This window comes from Panthera tigris, chromosome C1 (assembly GCF_018350195.1).
Source record: "Panthera tigris isolate Pti1 chromosome C1, P.tigris_Pti1_mat1.1, whole genome shotgun sequence".
Classification (NCBI taxonomy): Eukaryota; Metazoa; Chordata; class Mammalia; order Carnivora; family Felidae; genus Panthera; species Panthera tigris.
Genome location: NC_056667.1, coordinates 126,158,255 through 126,176,892, shown reverse-complemented (window position 1 = coordinate 126,176,892; position 18,638 = coordinate 126,158,255). Strand labels below are relative to the sequence as shown.

Sequence of the window (18,638 nt, the reverse complement as noted above, 5' to 3'; positions counted from 1 at the left end):
TATCTGCATCCTGTCCCAGGATCAGGAATTCATTAAGGTATTGAAGACCCTGAGCCATGCAGAGGTGCAGGCACTGAACTCATCTGGTGGGTCTGTGAGCCACTTAATTTAACTGGGCTGTTTTAAGGTTCAGAAACTTTAAAGGTGGAAATATGAGTAAAAACTAGAGCAGTCCTTTAAACAAGAAATCAACTCCACTGTGTAGATGGACTGCAAGGTCATCTCCTGACCTGTCTTCAGACTCCCTCTCAGCCTCATACCTTGTGTTGCTCAGAAAAGAAAAATGGTACTGTGAGCTGTGTCCTAGGTCCTATGGCTGCTTCTCCTTGAGAGGGGAGGTTCCACAGAAGGTATGCAGTCACACAAGCTCTCTGGGGCTTCTAAGCTTTTCCACTAGATCAAGGCTTTCTGCTTACATTATATATTCCATTGGCAGAGACCCTAACATACAAAAAAAGATGACCTCTGAATGATCCTTTATCCCCATCATAGCCACCTTTTTGTCTTTCCTGTCTCTCCCCTGTCCAGGATGACTTCTAAGGACCCAAGTATGGCTTACAAGGCCCAGGTGATCTGCCCTCGGTTCACTTAGCCTGTTTCCTTTCTTCCTCTCTCAATCTGTGATAATTCTGAACCTCGTGTAAATCCTTGACTAGCTCATCTTCCTTTGTGTATTTGCAAATAGCATTCTTCTCCCTAGGATGCCCTTTCTCCTGAAATGCCTTCAAGTCTCAGTGCAAATAATGCATTTTTCCCTCAGCACAGCTTCCCTGAATCCCCAAAACACTTCTCCCTTTACTTGGCTTGTAAATACCCCCTATTACAGCTAGTCCATGTTATGCTGGAGATGCATATTTCTCTACTCTCAGCTTCTTGAGGATAAAGGACCATGTCTCACTGTCTCTAGCAAGCACATTTTGGAGATCAGGCATAGAAAGCACACCTGATCCTTTTGTGTGTTTATTTACAAAACACACCCAGAGTAGTGGTGGGAGTACAAGAAGATGTGGTCTTTATCGGTTCCCCTCAAATATGCTAATAATAATAAGATAATCTCAGTATAGAATACTTTAAAACCTATTTGGTCTATACATTCTTTCTAGATATCTTGGAGAATGCTATTTAAAAATAAAGTGTGGTTTTCAACTAGATTTAAAAAAGTGATCACGGGATGGCCTGGCTGGCTCGGTCGGTAGAGCATGCAACTCTTGATCTCAGGGTCATGAGTTGAGCCCCACATGTGGGGTGGGGTCTACTTTAAATAAATAAATAAATAAATAATCATACCTGAAATTTTGTTTCTTGTAGGCATTCTTTCCCTGAATTTGGTGTATCCGTAGAAAATTCCTATCCAATGTTTCACTGCCAGGGGCCCCAACCTGACAATTTGTGGTATACAAGCATTTTTCTCCGAGGGTAAAGACGGTTCTAAAACTGATATCAGAAATACTTCTTAGGCAGAAAGAGTCAGTATTATAAGTGGCCAATTATATCTAAATCTTAAATTCAGTGTTACTTTTTTGGGGACAAAAAATGTACAAAGAGCCAGAATAATCTGGGCAAAAAAAGAATACCAAAACATTATGAAGTTAGTTGTCAAAAACAGCTTGGTAGCAGAGGGAGAAAAGAAAAGAGCAACAAAAGAAGAGAGTATATAATAAACCAACTACATGTGAGCATAAAGTACATGACAAAGATGGCATGCCACATTAGGGGGGGAAATGGGAGTAGTTCATAAATGGTGGTGGGGTCAAGAGGTTAGCTCCTGAGGATGTTAGCCACAGGGAAGGCTAGGAGAATACTAGGACAGCTAGGTGATTTTTTTAAAATTAATTTTTAAAGAAAGGTATTGATAAGCAAGACTCAGGACCCAGAAACCATCAAGAAAAACACCGATAAATCTGATCACATGAATATTGTGGCAAAAACTTAACAACCAACATACTCGTCAAAAGATAAAAGAGGGAATAATATTTATAGCATATGCTAGACAAAGGGCTATTTTTCCTTATATACACGGAATTTTTAAAAATCAATGAAGATGAAAAAATAAAAATTGGCAAATACAGGCATTTCTCAGAAAATTGAAGTAACCAATATTAAAAGATGTTCCACCTCATTTGTGATCAACACAATGCATATAATTTTTCATCTACCACGGATAAAGATAAAAAAGTGTAACAGTGTTGGTAAGAATGTGGGGAAATCAACATTCTCAGTCACTGCTGGTGGGAGGCTAAATTCCAAGAGCCTTTAAAGGAGGCAATCTGGCAGCATCACTTATAATTCAAAACTGCAAACACTCAATGACTCAATTATCCAAACATATCCTACAGATATATTTTCACAGCTAAGAAGACAGATACTGTCCCAAAGATGCTCACTATAGCAATATTTCTAATAGAAAAACAAAAACAAAACCCTGTAATAACCAATGGATGCCACCAGAAAATGGATGGTTAAGTTAGCATATATTTATAAGTAAGCTGCTACGCAGCCATTAATAATGAGAACGAGGTAGTTATGTGTTGACAGGGAAAAGATCTTCAAGACTGTGTAAGTAAAGGAGCAAGATACAGAACATATAATATTGTTACAAAATAAAGATCACATTATTTGCTTGTATATGCATAAAGTTTTTCTGTAGATTACAAAATGTGACTAGAGGTTACCTCTGGGGAATAGGACTGGGGGTAAGATGCAAGGAAAGATATTACATTTTCATCTTACAGCCTTCTATATACTGTTTTGAATTTTTTTACCAAATACACTTTTTAAAATATAAAACTGAGGAGGGATCCTCCTACTCAAAGGTAATGAACTATTCTTTTATGTGTTTCTCTGAGATCTATATTGAACTTTTTTCAAGGCAAACTGACCTGAGATACTCCAAGTTTCTACAAGTACATTTCTAATAGTTACTAGCAGGGTCACACCCATTTGAAAGATTTTGGTTTTTTAAAATCACATATTGCTATATATTAAGATTACAAACCTTTACTCCAATGGGATGCTTACTGGAAATTTTTCTTTTTCCAAACTCACTTTTTAAATTATGCAAGTAATACGATCATTGCAGAAAATCAGAAAATCATGAAAACCTACTAGGGTGCAAAAGAAATTAAAAGCACATAGAACACTCCTACTATTGTTAATGTTTGGCTGTTTTCTTTACATTATGTTAATACATGTACTGTCTATTTCAAAGCTGAGATCACAACATACCTACAACTCTGTATTCTGCTGTTTTCTCCTAACACATAACAGGTACTCAATCACTATACAGATGTTACACTGAATTGATAAATATTGTACCATTTATCCTTATCAAAAGTTAATTATTTCTGCACAAGGCATTTAGTTGGTATAAGACTTAATGAGTATGTTTCTACCTAAACTTTGTCTACATTTATGATCATTCCTTAGAAAAACTGATCAAGGAATTTGAAACATTTAAGGTTGCCGATGTTTTCCAGAAAGTGTATAACCAGTCTTCATTCTTCCCAACATGACCGCCTGGCTGTTTCCTTGACAACAACAGTATTACCATTTTTACAACTCACTGTATTTCATAGGTAAAAAACAAAATTTTCTAAGAATATTTCTTCCTCCCATTACAAAATTAAGTCAGTCTGTATCTTCACTCAAAAGCACTATCTTCTAGTCTAAAAATGGAAGGTTAAAAAAAAGAACTGTCAAGTTTACTCTCTTTTTCAAATATCATGAATTTAGTGCTCTCTAATACCAAAAACATAGGGAAGAAGTATCATATAAGTCAGGTTAAGAATCTCTTTAAAATTCTGGGGCGCCTCGGTGGCTCAGTCGGTTAAGTGTCCAACGTTGGCTCAGGTCATAATCTTGCAGTTCGTGAGTTTGAGCCCCGTGTCAGGCTCTGTACTGACAGCTTGGAGCCTGGAGCCTGCTTTGGATGCTGTGTCTCCCTCTTTCCACCTCCCCAGCTCACTCTCTCCCTCAAAAATAAACATTAAACAAACAAACAAAAAAAGAATCTCTTTAAAATTCTTAAGAATAACCAGGGGTGCCTGTGTGGCTCATTTCGGTTGAACTTCCACCTCTTGATTTTGGCTCAGGTCATGTTCTCACAGTTCATGGGTTCAAGCTCCCATGTCAGGCTCTGCATTGATAGCATGGAGCCTGTGTCTGCTTGGGAATTCTCTGTCTCCCTCTCTCTGCTACTCCCCCACTCACTTGTGTGTACACTTACTCTCAAATAAACGTAAACAAATATTTTAAAAAATTCTTAAGAATAACTAAATGAGGGGTGCCTGGGTGGTTGGCTCAGCTGGACCTCTCAATTTCAGCTCAGGTCATGATCTCATGGTTTGTTGGATGGAGCCTCATGTGGGGTGTCTGTGATGACACCACAGAGCCTGTTGGGGATCCTCTCTCTTTCTCTCTGCCACTCCCCTAATCATGCTCATTCTCTCTCAAAATAAATAAACTTAAAAAAAAAAAAAAATGAGGAAAAGGCCTATCTTTATTCCACACTTCTTGTCCTACAGAGGTACTTTAGATCTGTGAAATTTGTCCAGAGCAAAACTTCGCAATAAAGGTGAGAGACTAGTTGTAATTTAAGAGCTGTTTTGCATCTGATGAGAACATGGAAGGTAACATTAGGCAAACAACATGATGCCTCACTGACAGGATGGACACTAACACGGCATCAACATTTATCAGAAAATTTCTTCCTTCACTGATAATTAAAGTAGGGTGGTCACAGCTACTTTCCCGACTTAGCTCCAGGGCAGTACTGGAGGGAAAAACACACACGTGACCTCAAGAGATCCCTATATGACAAAAAGATGCTAAGATACCAAAACTTAAAGCAAAACTAAAATCATTTCGATTTTTGGAAAAGATTTTTTTATTCAGTGTTTAAGATTAAAAACTACAAGATTTTGCTTGCAGCTGATGAGCAAAAAGAGAAAAATTAAACATAAATTATCATCTGATTGACTAGTTAAAATGCTCTGACCCAGAGTCAAATTACTCAGTGACATACCAGTTACTTGGTGTGGACTTAGAAGTTCTGGAGCAAAACAGCTTTAAACAAAACGCATCATCTGACAGCACAGGGCTAATGGGTATATGAAATACTGAGTAAGAAAGCTGATAAAGGGAGGCTGTGGCAGACCTTTTGATTCTTTTAGGCTTCTAGCAGTTGGTTACCATACGCAAGGACAGTTATTTCATTTCCTGACTTGTCTGAGGAGTTAAACAACTTTAACCCACTAAGCAGGGATAGAGAGACACTTTATAGACCAGTTGGAAAAGGAAAAAGCAGTCCACTTCTCCAGTAGAATTTTAGTTGAATTAAATCATAAGAGAAACAATGATTATTGCACATACAGTACTTGTCACACTACATCTGTTGAGTAGAGTTTCCATTCCAAGTGTTGTTTTCATCTTCACCATCATCTTGAGTCCTCAATCTGTAGATCTTCCCCTCCTTTTTAAAATCTTCTCCCCGTTTCTCCAGCACTCTTTTTCTGACTGGTTCCCTAATGTAAGAGGGACAAAAGAGAAGGCAAAATGAAAGTGAAAACAACAGTAATACAAAACTGTTTCCTTTAAACTTCCATTAGTACAGGCAGCTGTATTTTAAGGAAAGTCCATGGGAGCTGAAAAAATAATTTTAAAGAACAAAAATAAAAGCCCACACAGCAAGCTGTGCTACATAATAGTAATTCAGGATTAAATGGTTCTACCCATTGCTCAGTAAGAGTTCTAAAAGTCAGGACTAATAAGACCTAGTCTGAATGCTGTTCCCAGTCTAGAGAAGGACTTCCTGGTATCCGCATTTGAGTGATGTATTAAGGATATAACTGGTCTTTCTAATAGTTATAACAGAAACTAAGATAAAGGCTGAATCAGCCCAATGTCAGTATTTACATAAATCTTCATCTAGAGAGTCAACAGGATATAAGACTAAGGATTCTCCTTACTGATGGCACACAGAGGCAAGGATTTTCATTACTAATTACAGAGCATTGGCACATTTGCTATAATGCCTACTAATGGCTTAACAGTATAGTGTTTAAGAACAAGAGATAGTAATTATAATAAATCATGCTATAACTTACTAGAAAAGCTATAATCCCAACTTCTAGGAAAATATTTCCTGTTAACCCGTTTCAAATATGCAGAATCTTTTTTTTTTCTTTTTCTCTTTTTTTTTTTTTCCAATATATGAAATTTATTGTCAAATTGGTTTCCATACTCAAATATGCAGAATCTTTAACAGAGATATAAGCTAAAACCATTAGTGGTTAGAATTACCATTCTAACCCTGGCCTTCAGCAATAAAAAGTAAGGCCTCTTGGTTAAGGGACTAGTTGAAAATAATTCTCTGAAGAAGTGACTGTTTTCAAGTGAATATCATTTCCTCAGTTTGATTTTTCTCTGAATGACCCAGAGAAGACAGGGAGCAGATGAAAGAACCACCAGGGCTTAAAATTATCTGAAGCACAATGACACCTCTAAAAAAACAATATATGAGGAGCACCAGAGTGGCTCAGTCAGTTAAGCTTCCAACTCTTGATTTTGGCTCAGGTCATGATTTCGTGGTGGTGAGAATGAACCCTGCATTGGGCTCTGTGTTGGATATGGAGCCTATTTAGATTCTCTCCCCCTCTGCCCCTTCCCCGTTCGTGCTGTCTCTCTTTCTCTCTCAAAAAAAAAAAAAAAAAAAAAAGGAACTGAATAAATGAAATACTAAAACCAACAGAGGTGGAATTGATTTTGGTGGAGTAGGTTTTAGAAAGACAGCTGACAGTCAGAGTGGCTAAAATGAACAAATCAGGAGACCACAGATGCCAGAGAGGATGTGGAGAAACGGAAACCCTCTTGTACTATTGGTGGGAACGCAAACTGGTGCAGCCGCTCTGGAAAAGTGTGGAGGTTCCTCAAAAAATTAAAAATAGATCTACCCTATGACCCAGCAATAGCACTGCTAGGAATTTACCCAAAGGATATAGGAGTGCTGATGTATAGGGGCACTTGTACTCCAATGTTTATAGCAGCACTTTCAACAATAGCCAAACTATGGAAAGAGCCTAAATGTCCATCAACTGACGAATGGATAAAGAAGATGTAGTTTATACATACAATGGAATACTACTTGGTAATGAGGAAGAATGAAATCTGGCCATTTGCAGCAATGTGGATGGAACCAGAGAGTATTAAGCTAAGTGAAATAAGTCAAGAAGAGAAAGACAGATCCTGTATGTTTTCACTCATATGTGGATCCTGAGAAACTTAACAGAAGACCATGGGGGAAGGGAAGGGAGGGGGGAAGTTACAGAGAGGGAAGGAGGCAAACCATAAGAGACTCTTAAATACTGAGAACAAACTGAGGGATGATGGGGAGTGGGAGGGGAGGGGAAAGTGGGTGATGGGCATTGAGGAGGGCACCTGTTGGGATGAGCACTGGGTGTTGTACGGAAACCAATTTGACAATAAATTATATACAAAAAAAAAAAAAAGAAAGAAAGAAATACAGCTGAGAAACTCAGGTAGTGAGCTTCCCAGGAAAGATGACAGAGTAAAACTTCAGAACATTTAGGGTTTTTTCTCTAAGTAGAAAGATGGCCAATTACCCATAACAAAAGTGTTCATTTTGAATAAGGTACTGGGCATTACTAACACATTTAGCAAACGGGGTAAACACAGATACCTTTTCTCTGAGTTGCTAGATGAAGCAAGGTTTGAGGGTTCCGATGCCGCCGCTCTCACAGAAGTCTGTGCAGGAGGGTTACTAAATAAGAAGTTGCTAATCAATCTCCAGATGGCAAGGAATGGGTAAAGGACTGTCCCCAACAACGTCCAAAAGTCTCCACTGGAAGAATGTACCATGGATGTAGTTGGTCTTCCTGCCTAAAAATTAATGAATCAATCTCAATAAAGGCTACATGAGCCCCATCACGTCACACTCAAGGTTCTAGATGAATCTTTATCTGGAAAAGGAAAGTCTCATTGATTTCAGTTTACTGTAAACAGGTAAAATTACTATCTTCTGCTGTTTTTCAGGTGTATATTTTATATAAACTACTGGGAACTCCAAGAGCTGTTTTTTAAAGGAGTAATCACTACAGTGAAACTAGAAAGTAGTTCTTGAAGCAATTATTTTTATAAGAACTAAACTTTGTAATGAAATTAACAACTTTGGAAGGAAAAGTCTTCCTTGATGATTAAAAAAAGAGGAAAAGGCTTCAACAAAACCTCAGTGAATACAATAAATCCTGATTACTGGAAGGTTGTTTTAGGTGTGGAGTTCTGGTTCAGAACCAGCAAAACTATCCTAATCAAAATATAGAAGACCCAGGCTCTCATACCATCTCTGGCACTTAGGGGATGCCTTGGCAAAATCATTTAAACTTTCTGAGTCTCGGCGTGCCTGGGTGGCTCAGCTGGTTGGGCATCTGACTCTTGATTTCCGCTCAGATCATGATCTCATGGTTCATGGGATCGAGCCCCACCTCCAGCTCTGCGCTGACAGCATGGAGCCTGCTTGGGATATTCTCTCTCTCTCTCTCTCTCTCTTTCCCTCCCTCCCTCCCTCCCTCCCTCTCTCTCTCTCCCTCCCTCTCTCTTTGTCCCTCCCTCTCTCTCTGAAAAGAAACATTTTTTAAAAATTAAAAAAAGAACTTTCTGAGCCTCTTTGCTTCATCAGAGATTAAAACACTGTTATGAGGATCAAATGTGATTTATATGTTTAAAAAATTCATGTTATTTTTATGTCAAAATAAAATCTTTTTTAAAAAACTTGGTAAACAGCCAAATCATACATAAATAAAAGACACTAAATCTGGGGCGCCTGGCTGGCTCAGTCAGAGGAGTGACTCTTGATCTTGGGGTCATGACTTTGGGCTCTATATTGGGTGCAGAGATTACTTAAATAAACTTAAAAAAAAAAGCACCACTAACTCTATTCATTAGACAGATACGCTGCATTTTCTTCTCCTACTGGTCATTTCATTTATATACATGAAAACAGATGAGAAAAAGTTGAAAACTAAAATTTATTTATTTAGTGTCTCACTAGCAATACAAATATAAAATGCACAGGTTAACAGAACAATAAATTGACCTAACATTTTTGGATAATGTGAATTTAATTATCCATAGTACATCTTTCATGTTCCCTTCTGCTAATTATAAGTAATGATCAAAAGTAGGACAAATGGGATTTAAAGATAGAAAAAATATGTATGTATATACATACTGGCAACAGTACCACTGAAGCACTTGGGGCAAGTTCCAAATCCAGTAATTTCTTTTTATAATCTTCTTTGGTAAATTCCCTCCTGGGAAACATAGTTGCTAGTGAAAAATTACCGTAAGTGTTGCCGACAGTCTGTAACATAACAATAAGTTTAAAACCTTACAAAGGTGCCCTTTTAAAGTAAGATATTACATAGCCATATGCATCCAAAATGACTGCTATAATTCAAATTACCTTAATTTTAAAGTTCATTCAAATGTAAACTCAAAAAAACTTTATAAAAACTTTGTGCTTTAACAAGTAGCTGAAAGCCAGCAAATCCTAATAGTACCTAAAAGCTTTTACAACTCAAAAATGACCACAAAATAGCAAGAATATAGTTCCTAAAATAGGGGTGCCTGAGTGGCTCAGTTGGTTGGTTAAGTGTCCAATTCCTGATTTTAGCTCAGGTCACGATCTCGCAGCTCTTGAGTTCAGCCCTGCATCAGGTTCCGCGCTGGTGGCTTGGTGCCTGCTTGGGATTCTTTGTCCCTCCCCCAACTGCCTATGTGTGCCTGCTCTCTCTCTCTCTCTCAAAATAAATAAATAGCGGCACCTGGGTGGCTCAGTCAGTTAAGCTTCTGACTTGATTTCGGCTCAGGTCACAATCTCATGGTTCATGGGTTCAAGCCCATCATTGGGCTCTGAGCTGACAGTGTGGAGCCTGCTTGTGTCTCCCTCTCTCTCTGCCCCTTCCCCACTCATGACCTTGTTCACTCTGCCAAAAAACAAACATTTAAAAATAAATAAACTTAAAAAAAACCCACCTAAATAAAGTGAATAAAAATGGACAATTATATATCTCTTTTAAATACTGCTGCAGTTTGGGGCGCCTGGGTGGCTCAGTCGGTTAAACGTCCGACTTCGGCTCAGGTCACGATCTCGCGGACCGTTGAGTTCGAGCCCCTCGTCAGGCTCTGGGCTGATGGCTCAGAGCCTGGAGCCTGCTTCCGATTCTGTGTCTCCCTCTCTCTCTGCCCCTCCCCCGTTCATGCTCTGTCTCTCTCTGTCTCAAAAAGAAATAAAAACGTTAAAAAAAAATTTTTTTTTAAATAAATACTGCTGCAGTTTGCCATTAGTTTTCACTATACTTTGGCAAACTTCTATTACTCTCTCCAATATACATCTGCATTCCCTATTAAAAATTTGGAATAGTCCGGAACTTTCCTCATATACAGAACATGAGTTTCACCTCTTCCTTATCTCAAAAAGTAAATGGTCTATAGTCAATTCATGCTACACATACATTCCCAGAACCAGGAACCTACGCTGGGCAGCACTGCAATCACCTTCATAATTTTAAGTCACCTCTACTTGTAAAATCTGTACTTGTAAAATCTCTCTCCCTAGAAGATTCCAAAGAAAGAGACTAACACTTATGTTTCTGTCTTTTTTTTTTTTTTTTTACTAGAGGTCATCATATACGTACCTCTCGCTGTTGTCACTCTTAACATGAGGTCATGCAAAAATATAAAATTAGGTTACTGTACTGAGACAAATTTCTAATAGGACTGATGTAAAGACTTTTTTTTCTCATGTGGCTTCCTCTTTACTTACCTGTGACAGAGGTGGTTAAGACTCAGACCAGGAGTAAGCACTCCCTTTTGTGAGGGCCCAAGTGAAGCTCCAAGGTAAAAGAATAAAAGAACTATTGGGGGTTGCTTCCAATTTAAGCTTAAGGAAAAAGACTTCTTAAAAATGTTTTTATACTGCACAGCCCAGCTCCACAGTGGAGGAAGGCAGACAGCTTTTAGGTATCCTCTCAGGATCCGTAAGTGAGACAGCAGACTAAATGGGGAGAGGTGGTCTAAGGGAAAGATCTGAACCCTAATTTTGACCTTAAAAAGATACATGAGACAAACAGCGGGATATATGATAAGCCTAGAACCTGAAGGACATCTGATGCCTAAAATCCATTTTGAATAAGGGCTCAATCAGAGAATAAAAACTACAGTTGAACCTTGAACAACATGGGTTTGAACTGTGTGGGCCCACCTATTCAAGGATTTTTACAATACAGAACTGTAAATGTATGCTTTCCTCCTTATGATTTTCTTAACATTTTCCTTTCTGTAGCTAACTTTATTGTAAGAAAACAGTAAAGAATACATATGATAAAAAATATGGGGCACCAGGGTGGCTCAGTCAGTTGAGCATCCAACTCTTGATTTTGGCTCAGGTCATGATCCCAGGGTCGTGGGATCAAGCCCTGTGTCAGGCTCTGCACTAAGTGTGGAACCTGCTTACAATTTTCTCTCTCTCCCTTTACCCTTCACCCTCACTCACATGCTCTCGCTCTCTAAACAAAACAAAACAACAACAAAATGTGTTCATCAACTGCTATTGGTAAGGACTCTGGTCAACAGTAGGCTATGAGTAGTTCAGTTTTCACAGAATTGGAAGTTACACGTGGATCTGACTGTGCAGGGAGCTGGCACCCCTTAATACACTGTTCAAGGGTCAACTGTAATTTGAAATTACTCATATCTCATTTTCTAAGAAATGTAATTTCACACTCTTTCAGCTTTTGAGTAAGGCCACATTCTGGAAGTAAATTCCTGAAGAAGATACTTATAACCAAATAAAGATTACTGATCTTTAGGCCTGGCCTTTGCAGGAAAACGGCAAGCCCCAAAGCGACCTGCAGAGAATGTGGAGAGAGAGGAAGAAAAATTGCATCTTTTTACAGGAAACAACTCCCTCAGATTAGACCTTTGGAAAATCATTTGCTTTTCATTCCTCCAGCTGAGTGTATGAAGCAGTGAGAAAAGTTTCCAAAGTGTACCATATCAGCAAATCCCTACTTCTGTGCAACAGATATGCTTTTCTTATATGGCACTAATACATGATGGAAGCCCCCCCAAGCCCCAGAGGGATAAATCCTCCTGGGGATAAATCATGACTTATTCACACTCTACAAATCAGATGAGGAGATTTTCCCCTCCTACATTTTAATAACCTATTCATCTACCTTTACTACAACTCAAGACAAGACATAAATTTACCTGGGCAGCAAACTGCCTTGCTTCTTCTAGAGGAGCATCAGAAGGGAACTGATTTGTAAAAGAAGAACCATCAGGCAGACGAAACTGAATTCGTGCAATAGTGCTATGAAAAAAGAAAATTAAAATCAGTATCTTACCTCACCTTATTTTCAAACAAGATCATTGTGAGAAAATGGAAATGAAGATGTACAAAATGAAAACAGGTTTTTTTTCCTCTGTCAGACCTCTTCATTTATTCTTTTTAGTAACAGCTTTATCAAGATACAATTCACATAAAATTTACCCTTTTAAAACATACAATTAATTTAGTGGTTTTTATTATAGTTATAGTTGGGCAACCATCACCACTATTTAGCTCCAAAACATTCTCATCACTCCAAAAAGAAACTAAACCTATCAGCAATTACTCCCTATTTCTTCACCTAGCCCTTTGGCGAGAAGCACTGCGCTACTTTCTGTCTCTATGAATTTGCCTATTTCAGGCAATTCATATAATGGAACATAGAATGTGTGACTTTTGGTAACTGGCTTTCACGTACCATTATTTTCTCAAGGTTCACCCATGTCGTAGCATGTGTCAGCTACTTCATTCCTTTTGACTGCTGAATAATATTTATAATACTATCAGTGGTATAGAAGGCTTCCAAAGTGTCCACATACTCAAAAGCTGTGTTGGTTGTTTCTTTAAATTTATGCATCCAGGGGTGCCTGGGTGGCTCAGTTGGTTAAGCGTCTACCTTCGGCTCAGGTCACGCTGTCATAGTTTGTGAGTTCGAGCCCCGCATCAGGCTCTGTGCTGACAGCTCAGAGCCTGGAGCCTACTTTGGATTCTGTGTCTCCCTCTCTCCCCGCCCCTTCCCCATTCATGCTCTCTCTCTCTCTCTCTCTGTCTCTCTCTCTCTCAAAAATAAATAAACATTAAAAAAATAAATAAATAAGCTTAGGCATCCTGGAGGATATAAAACAGTATCTCACTGTAGTTTTAATCTGAATTTCCTAATGACTAATAATGTTGAGCATCTTTTTATATGGCTTACTGACCATTTGTGTATCTTCTCAGGAGAAATGTCTATTCAAATCCTTTTCCCATATTTAAACTGGGTGGTTTGCTCTTTACTGTTGAGTTATTAAAGACTTCTTTTTGTATTCTAGATCAAGTCTCTTATCAGATATATGGTTTGCAAATATTTTCTCCAATTTTGAGAGCTATCTTTTCACTTTCTTGATGATGTCCCTTGAAACACAAAGTTTTACATTTTGATGAAGTCTAACTTATCTATTGCTTTTTTTTGCTGCTTGTGCTTTTTGTGTCATGTCTAAAAATCATTGCTTTCTCCAAGATCACAAGATTTTCTAATTTTTTTTTCTAAGAGTTTATACCTATGACTTTTTAAAAATTCTTATTTATTTATTTTTGAGACAAGGGAGGGGCAGAGAGAGAATCCCAAGCAGGCTCTGCAGTATCAGTGCAGAGCCCGATGTGGGGCTCAATCCCACAAACCGTGAGATAATGACCTGAGCCAAAATCAAGAGTCAGACACTTGACCAAGCTACCTAGGTGACCCTATACTTGCAATTTTTACATTTGAGGTAGATGGTCATTTTGAATTAATTTTTTTTCTGAGTTAATTTTAATATTTCTCTTTGAGAGAGCAAATGAGCAAGTAGGGGAAGGGCAGAGAAGGAGGGGGAGAGAGGATCCAAAGCAGGCTCTGCACTGACAGCATAGAGCCTAATGCAGGGCTTGAACTCATGACACATGAATTGTGACCTGAGCTGACGTTGGACACTTAACCGACTAAGCCACCCAGGTTTCCCTCTGAATTTTTTTTTTTTTTTTTTAACGTTTATTTATTTTTGAGACAGGGAGAGACAGAGCATGAACAGGGGAGGGTCAGAGAGAGGGAGACACAGAATCTGAAGCAGGCTCCAGGCTCTGAGCTATCAGCACAGAGCCCGACGCGGGGCTAGAACTCACGGACCGCAAGATCATGACCTGAGCCAAAGTCGGCCGCCCAACCGACTGAGCCACCCAGGTGCCCCTCTGAATTAATTTTTAATATGGTGTGAGGTAAGGGTACCAATTCATTCTTTTGGATGTGTCCAAGCACCATTTGTTAAAGAGTCTATTCTTTCCCCACTGAATGGTCCTGGTACCACTTAAAAAAAATCAACTGACCATAAATGCTTTGGGGACTCAATTCTAATACACAGATCCATACAACCATCCTTATGCCAATATCACATTGTCTCGGTTACTGTAGCTTTGTTTTAAAATTTAAAAATCTGCATCTTCCAACTATGTTCTTTTTCCAGATTATTTTGGCCTTCTGGGTCCCTTGCATTTCCATATGAATTTTAGGGATCAGGTTCCTCCAAAACTCGTGGCCAAAAAAAAAAAAAAAAAAAAAAAAAAAAAAAAAATCTACTGGAATTCTCATAGGGATTATTTTGAATCCACATATCAGTTTGGGGAGTACTGCCATTATTTTTTTCCCCTTTTTCTTTTCACTCTTTAAGCTCCTTTTCTACTTCCATCTTAACAATATTAAGTCCTCTGATCTATGAATACAGAATGTTCCTCCATGTATGTAGGTCTGCTTTACTTCTTTCAAAAATGTTTTCTGGTTCTCAGTGTATAAGTCTCACACTTTCATTACATATATTCTTAAGTATTTTATTACTTTCATTTATTTTTTAAACTTTTTTTAATGTTTATTTTTGAGAGACAGAACACAAGTAGGGGAGGGGCAGAGAGACGGAGACAGAGAATATGAAGCAGGCTCCAGGCTCTAAGCTGTCAGCACAGAGCCCGACGTGGGGCTCGAACTCGGGAATGGTGAGATCATGACCTGAACCGAAGTCAGGACACTTAACCAACTGAGCTACCCAAGTACCCTTAGTTTTTATTTTTTTTATTTTTACTTTAGTTTTTTTTTTTTAGTTTTTAATGTTTATTTCTTTACCTTTGAGAGACAGAGAGGGCGACACAGAATCCAAAGCAGGCTCCAGGCTCTGAGCTGTAAGCATAGAGCCTGATATGGAGCTCGAACCCACAAACCGTGAGACGATGACCTGAGCTAAAGCTGGATGCTTAACTGACTGAACCACCCAGGTGCCCCATGTATTTCACAGTTTTTAAAAAGTAGTTTTTCTGATTACAAAGGTAATACTTGTTAATTTTCCAATATAGAAAATACAGAAAAGAAAATAAATATTAACCAAAATGTAGGATGTACTGGAAATCTGTATTTTTGTCTTCACAACATATTTTTGTTTTGGGAACTGCCTTATCCCTGCTACCTGTCATTCATTCTGGTATGGTTATCAGTAACATTTCCCCAACCTCCTCACCAAGGAAGCATGCATGTCAACTTTCCCAACCAGACAGCCAATATAAGCAAACACAGGGATTGATCTGAAGGTGGCCACATCAGCCAAATAGGGTCAATCAGAATTCTCCTCAGTGAATGATATGGGCTTTTTGAGAAAAAGACTTTTTTCTCTCTGGGATCAGGAACTCAAGATCCTGAAGTTGCCAAGAAACCCTGGGTTCTCCTGACATCGTCATAAAAGTTTTTCTAAGAATGAAGCTAAAGCAGAAAAAAAACAAGAGATGGGGCCCCTGGGTGGCTCAGTCGGTTAAGCATCCGACTTCGGCTCAGGCCATGATCTCACGGTTCGTGAGTTTGAGCCCTGCCTTGGGCTCTGTGCTGGCAGCTCAGAGCCTAGCACCTGCTTCGGATTCTGTGTCTCCCTCTCTCTCTCTGCCCCACCCCTGCTTGTGCTCTTTCTCTGTCTCTCAAGAAAAAAATGAATAAACGTTAAAAAAAATTAAGGAAAAAAAATGAGATTAAAAAGAGAGAGAGAAAGTATCTTTTAAATTCCTGGATCTAGCTACGCCTAAACAAATCCATCAGTGGAAATCCCAATTGCAGAACCAATGGATTCCCTCTTTTGCTTAATTCTATTTCATCTGAGATTCTCAAAACTAAAGAGTCCTAATACATATAATAAGATAACCACTATAATCATTTCAATGTATGTGCTTTGTCTGTCTTTTGAAAACAGATTTCTTGAGCCTTCTTTTAGGTTTTTTTCCAGTTTATTTATTATTTTGAGGGGGAGACAAAACGAGAGGGGGAGAGGCAGAGAGACAGGAAGAGAGAGAATCCCAAGCAGACTGCGTGCTGCCAGCACACAGCCCAAATCAGGGCTCAATCTCATGAACCATGAGATCATGACCTGAGCCGAAACCAAGAGCCAGATACTTAACTGACTATGCCACTCAGGCGCCCCTAGCCCTCTTTTAAACAACTTTTTTTTTTTTTTTTACATTTTATTTATTTTTGAGAGAGAGAGAGAGAGAGAGAGAGAGAGAGCGAGCGCACAAGTTGGGGAGAGGCAGACACAGAATTCAAAGCAGGCTCCAGGCCCTGAGCTGTCAGCACGGAGCCCGACGCAGGGCTCGAACCCACAAACCGCGAGATCATGACCCAAGCCAAAGTCAGACGCTTAACTGACTGAGCCACCCAGGCGCCCCATCCCTGAGCCTTCTTTTAGAAGTGACTTAGTACCGTTACACTGTACATTCACATTAAGTGACAAATACCAATGGCAACTATAATACCAGTTAATATATCCTTCTGGAACTACTTACAACAGCCACAGCACACATAAGTGTTAAAAAGCTGGCCACAATTGCTATTCTCCTCAGCAGCCACATACACATAGATAATTCAGCAGGAAATAAAGTACCTTCTTTCTCTTGCAGAAGAGTCCCTCTTGACTTCCATTTCTGCCTGTTTGGCCAACAAAGCAGCAGCTTTAGCAGCTTCTACTTCTTCCTTTGTCTTTGCAAAACGAGCAGCTCTCTCTGCACGGTCCTTTAAAACAAATGTCGGACACTATCTTTCACTGCTAGAGTGATGTATTCACACGTTTCTATTTTTTAAATTTAAAAAGATTTTTTTAATGGTTATTTTTGAGAGAGAGAGAGAGAGAGAGAGAGAGAGAGAGAGACAGAGCATGAGGGGTGGGAAGGGGTAGGCAGAGAGAGAGGGGGAGACAGAGAATCCAAAGCAGGTTCCAGGCTCCGAACTGTCAGCACAGAGCCTGATGCGGGGCTCAAACGCATCAACCGTGAGATAATGACCTGAGCCGAAGCCGGACACTTAACTGAGCCACCCAGGTGCCCCTCAATTTTTTTTTTTAAGTAGGTTCCACGCCTAGCATGGAGTCCAAGGTGGGGCTTGCACTCATGACCCTGAGATCAAGACCTGAGCCGAGATCAAGAGTCAGACATTTAACTGAGCCACCCAGAGCCCTATTCACATGTTTCTAAACACAATGAACAAATACAAATATGTGTGAGATTCCTTAAAGTCAACTGCAGACTTTTATCACTCTGGATCTGGTATTTTTTAGTTTTATTAACTGTCAGGGACCAGAGTTGTTTATTAAACAAACGTGCTTCTGTTCACTACTCTATTGCCAGAGCCTGGAAAAAGGCCAGGCACACAGTACATTATCAATAAATATTTGCTGAGTAAACAAATGAACAACAATATTAAGGTAGAATTGGCTTTCATATGTATTACAACTGTTTAATTTTAAAAGCAGTTGTGGGGCACCTGGGTGGCTCAGTCAGTTAAACATCCGACTTTGGCTCAGGTCATGATCTCATGGTTTGTGGGTTCGAGCCCCACATTGGGCTCTGTGCTGATAGCACGGAGCCTGAAGCCTGCTTCAGATTCTGTGTCTCCCTCTCTGCCCACCCCCCATAATTCTCACTCTGTCTCAAAAATAAATAAACGCTAAAAAAAAAAAAAAAAAAAAAAAAACAGTTATAGCAAAACCATCCTAACCTCCTACTTGATGTGTCTAAATCTTCTGAATGTCCCAAAAATGGAATGGCTGTGACTATAGGAGACTGCTAGGTAACCAGTTCTAAGTTTCTTTTCCAGGGAATTGGTTTTTTTAAAAGGCAGACTGCCACAGGCAGCACCACTACCTACTACCTACTTGGACTGCTTCTCTACAAATGGATCTTGAGAGCCTGTCTGGAGGTTCCAGCAGGGGAGCACAGCTACCCCTGATCTAAGAACAGTCCTCCTCTATCAGGGAAGGTCCACTGTCTTCAAGCAAGGGCACAGCTTCAGGAGGGATGCACATGGAACGGTGAGGAAGGGAACACCCACCTAGCCAGCCAGATCAGCCGAATCAACCCTGGCAATCTACAGGGTGACAGATGTTGCAGCCAGATCGCCCTCACATCCCTAAGGAATCTTTGAAAACTACCTTTGACAATGGATAAAATTTATAACATAACATGGAGAAAAATTACTTTG

General features: G+C 39.3%; 1 protein-coding gene across 1 annotated transcript in view; it reads right to left on the bottom strand.

Annotated features, from left to right (window-relative positions):
- Nucleotides 1-4,867: 4,867 nt before the first annotated feature.
- Nucleotides 4,868-18,638, bottom strand: part of UBXN4 (UBX domain protein 4) — a 44,799-nt gene continuing 31,028 nt past the window's right edge. The window contains exons 9-13 of the mRNA XM_042994364.1: nt 17,047-17,174; nt 12,289-12,391; nt 9,245-9,376; nt 7,697-7,896; nt 4,868-5,522 (exon numbers count right to left, since the gene is read on the bottom strand). Coding sequence (XP_042850298.1) covers nt 5,384-5,522; nt 7,697-7,896; nt 9,245-9,376; nt 12,289-12,391; nt 17,047-17,174 — 702 coding nt within the window. The 3' untranslated portion in view covers nt 4,868-5,383. The remainder of the gene's footprint in view (nt 5,523-7,696; nt 7,897-9,244; nt 9,377-12,288; nt 12,392-17,046; nt 17,175-18,638) is intronic.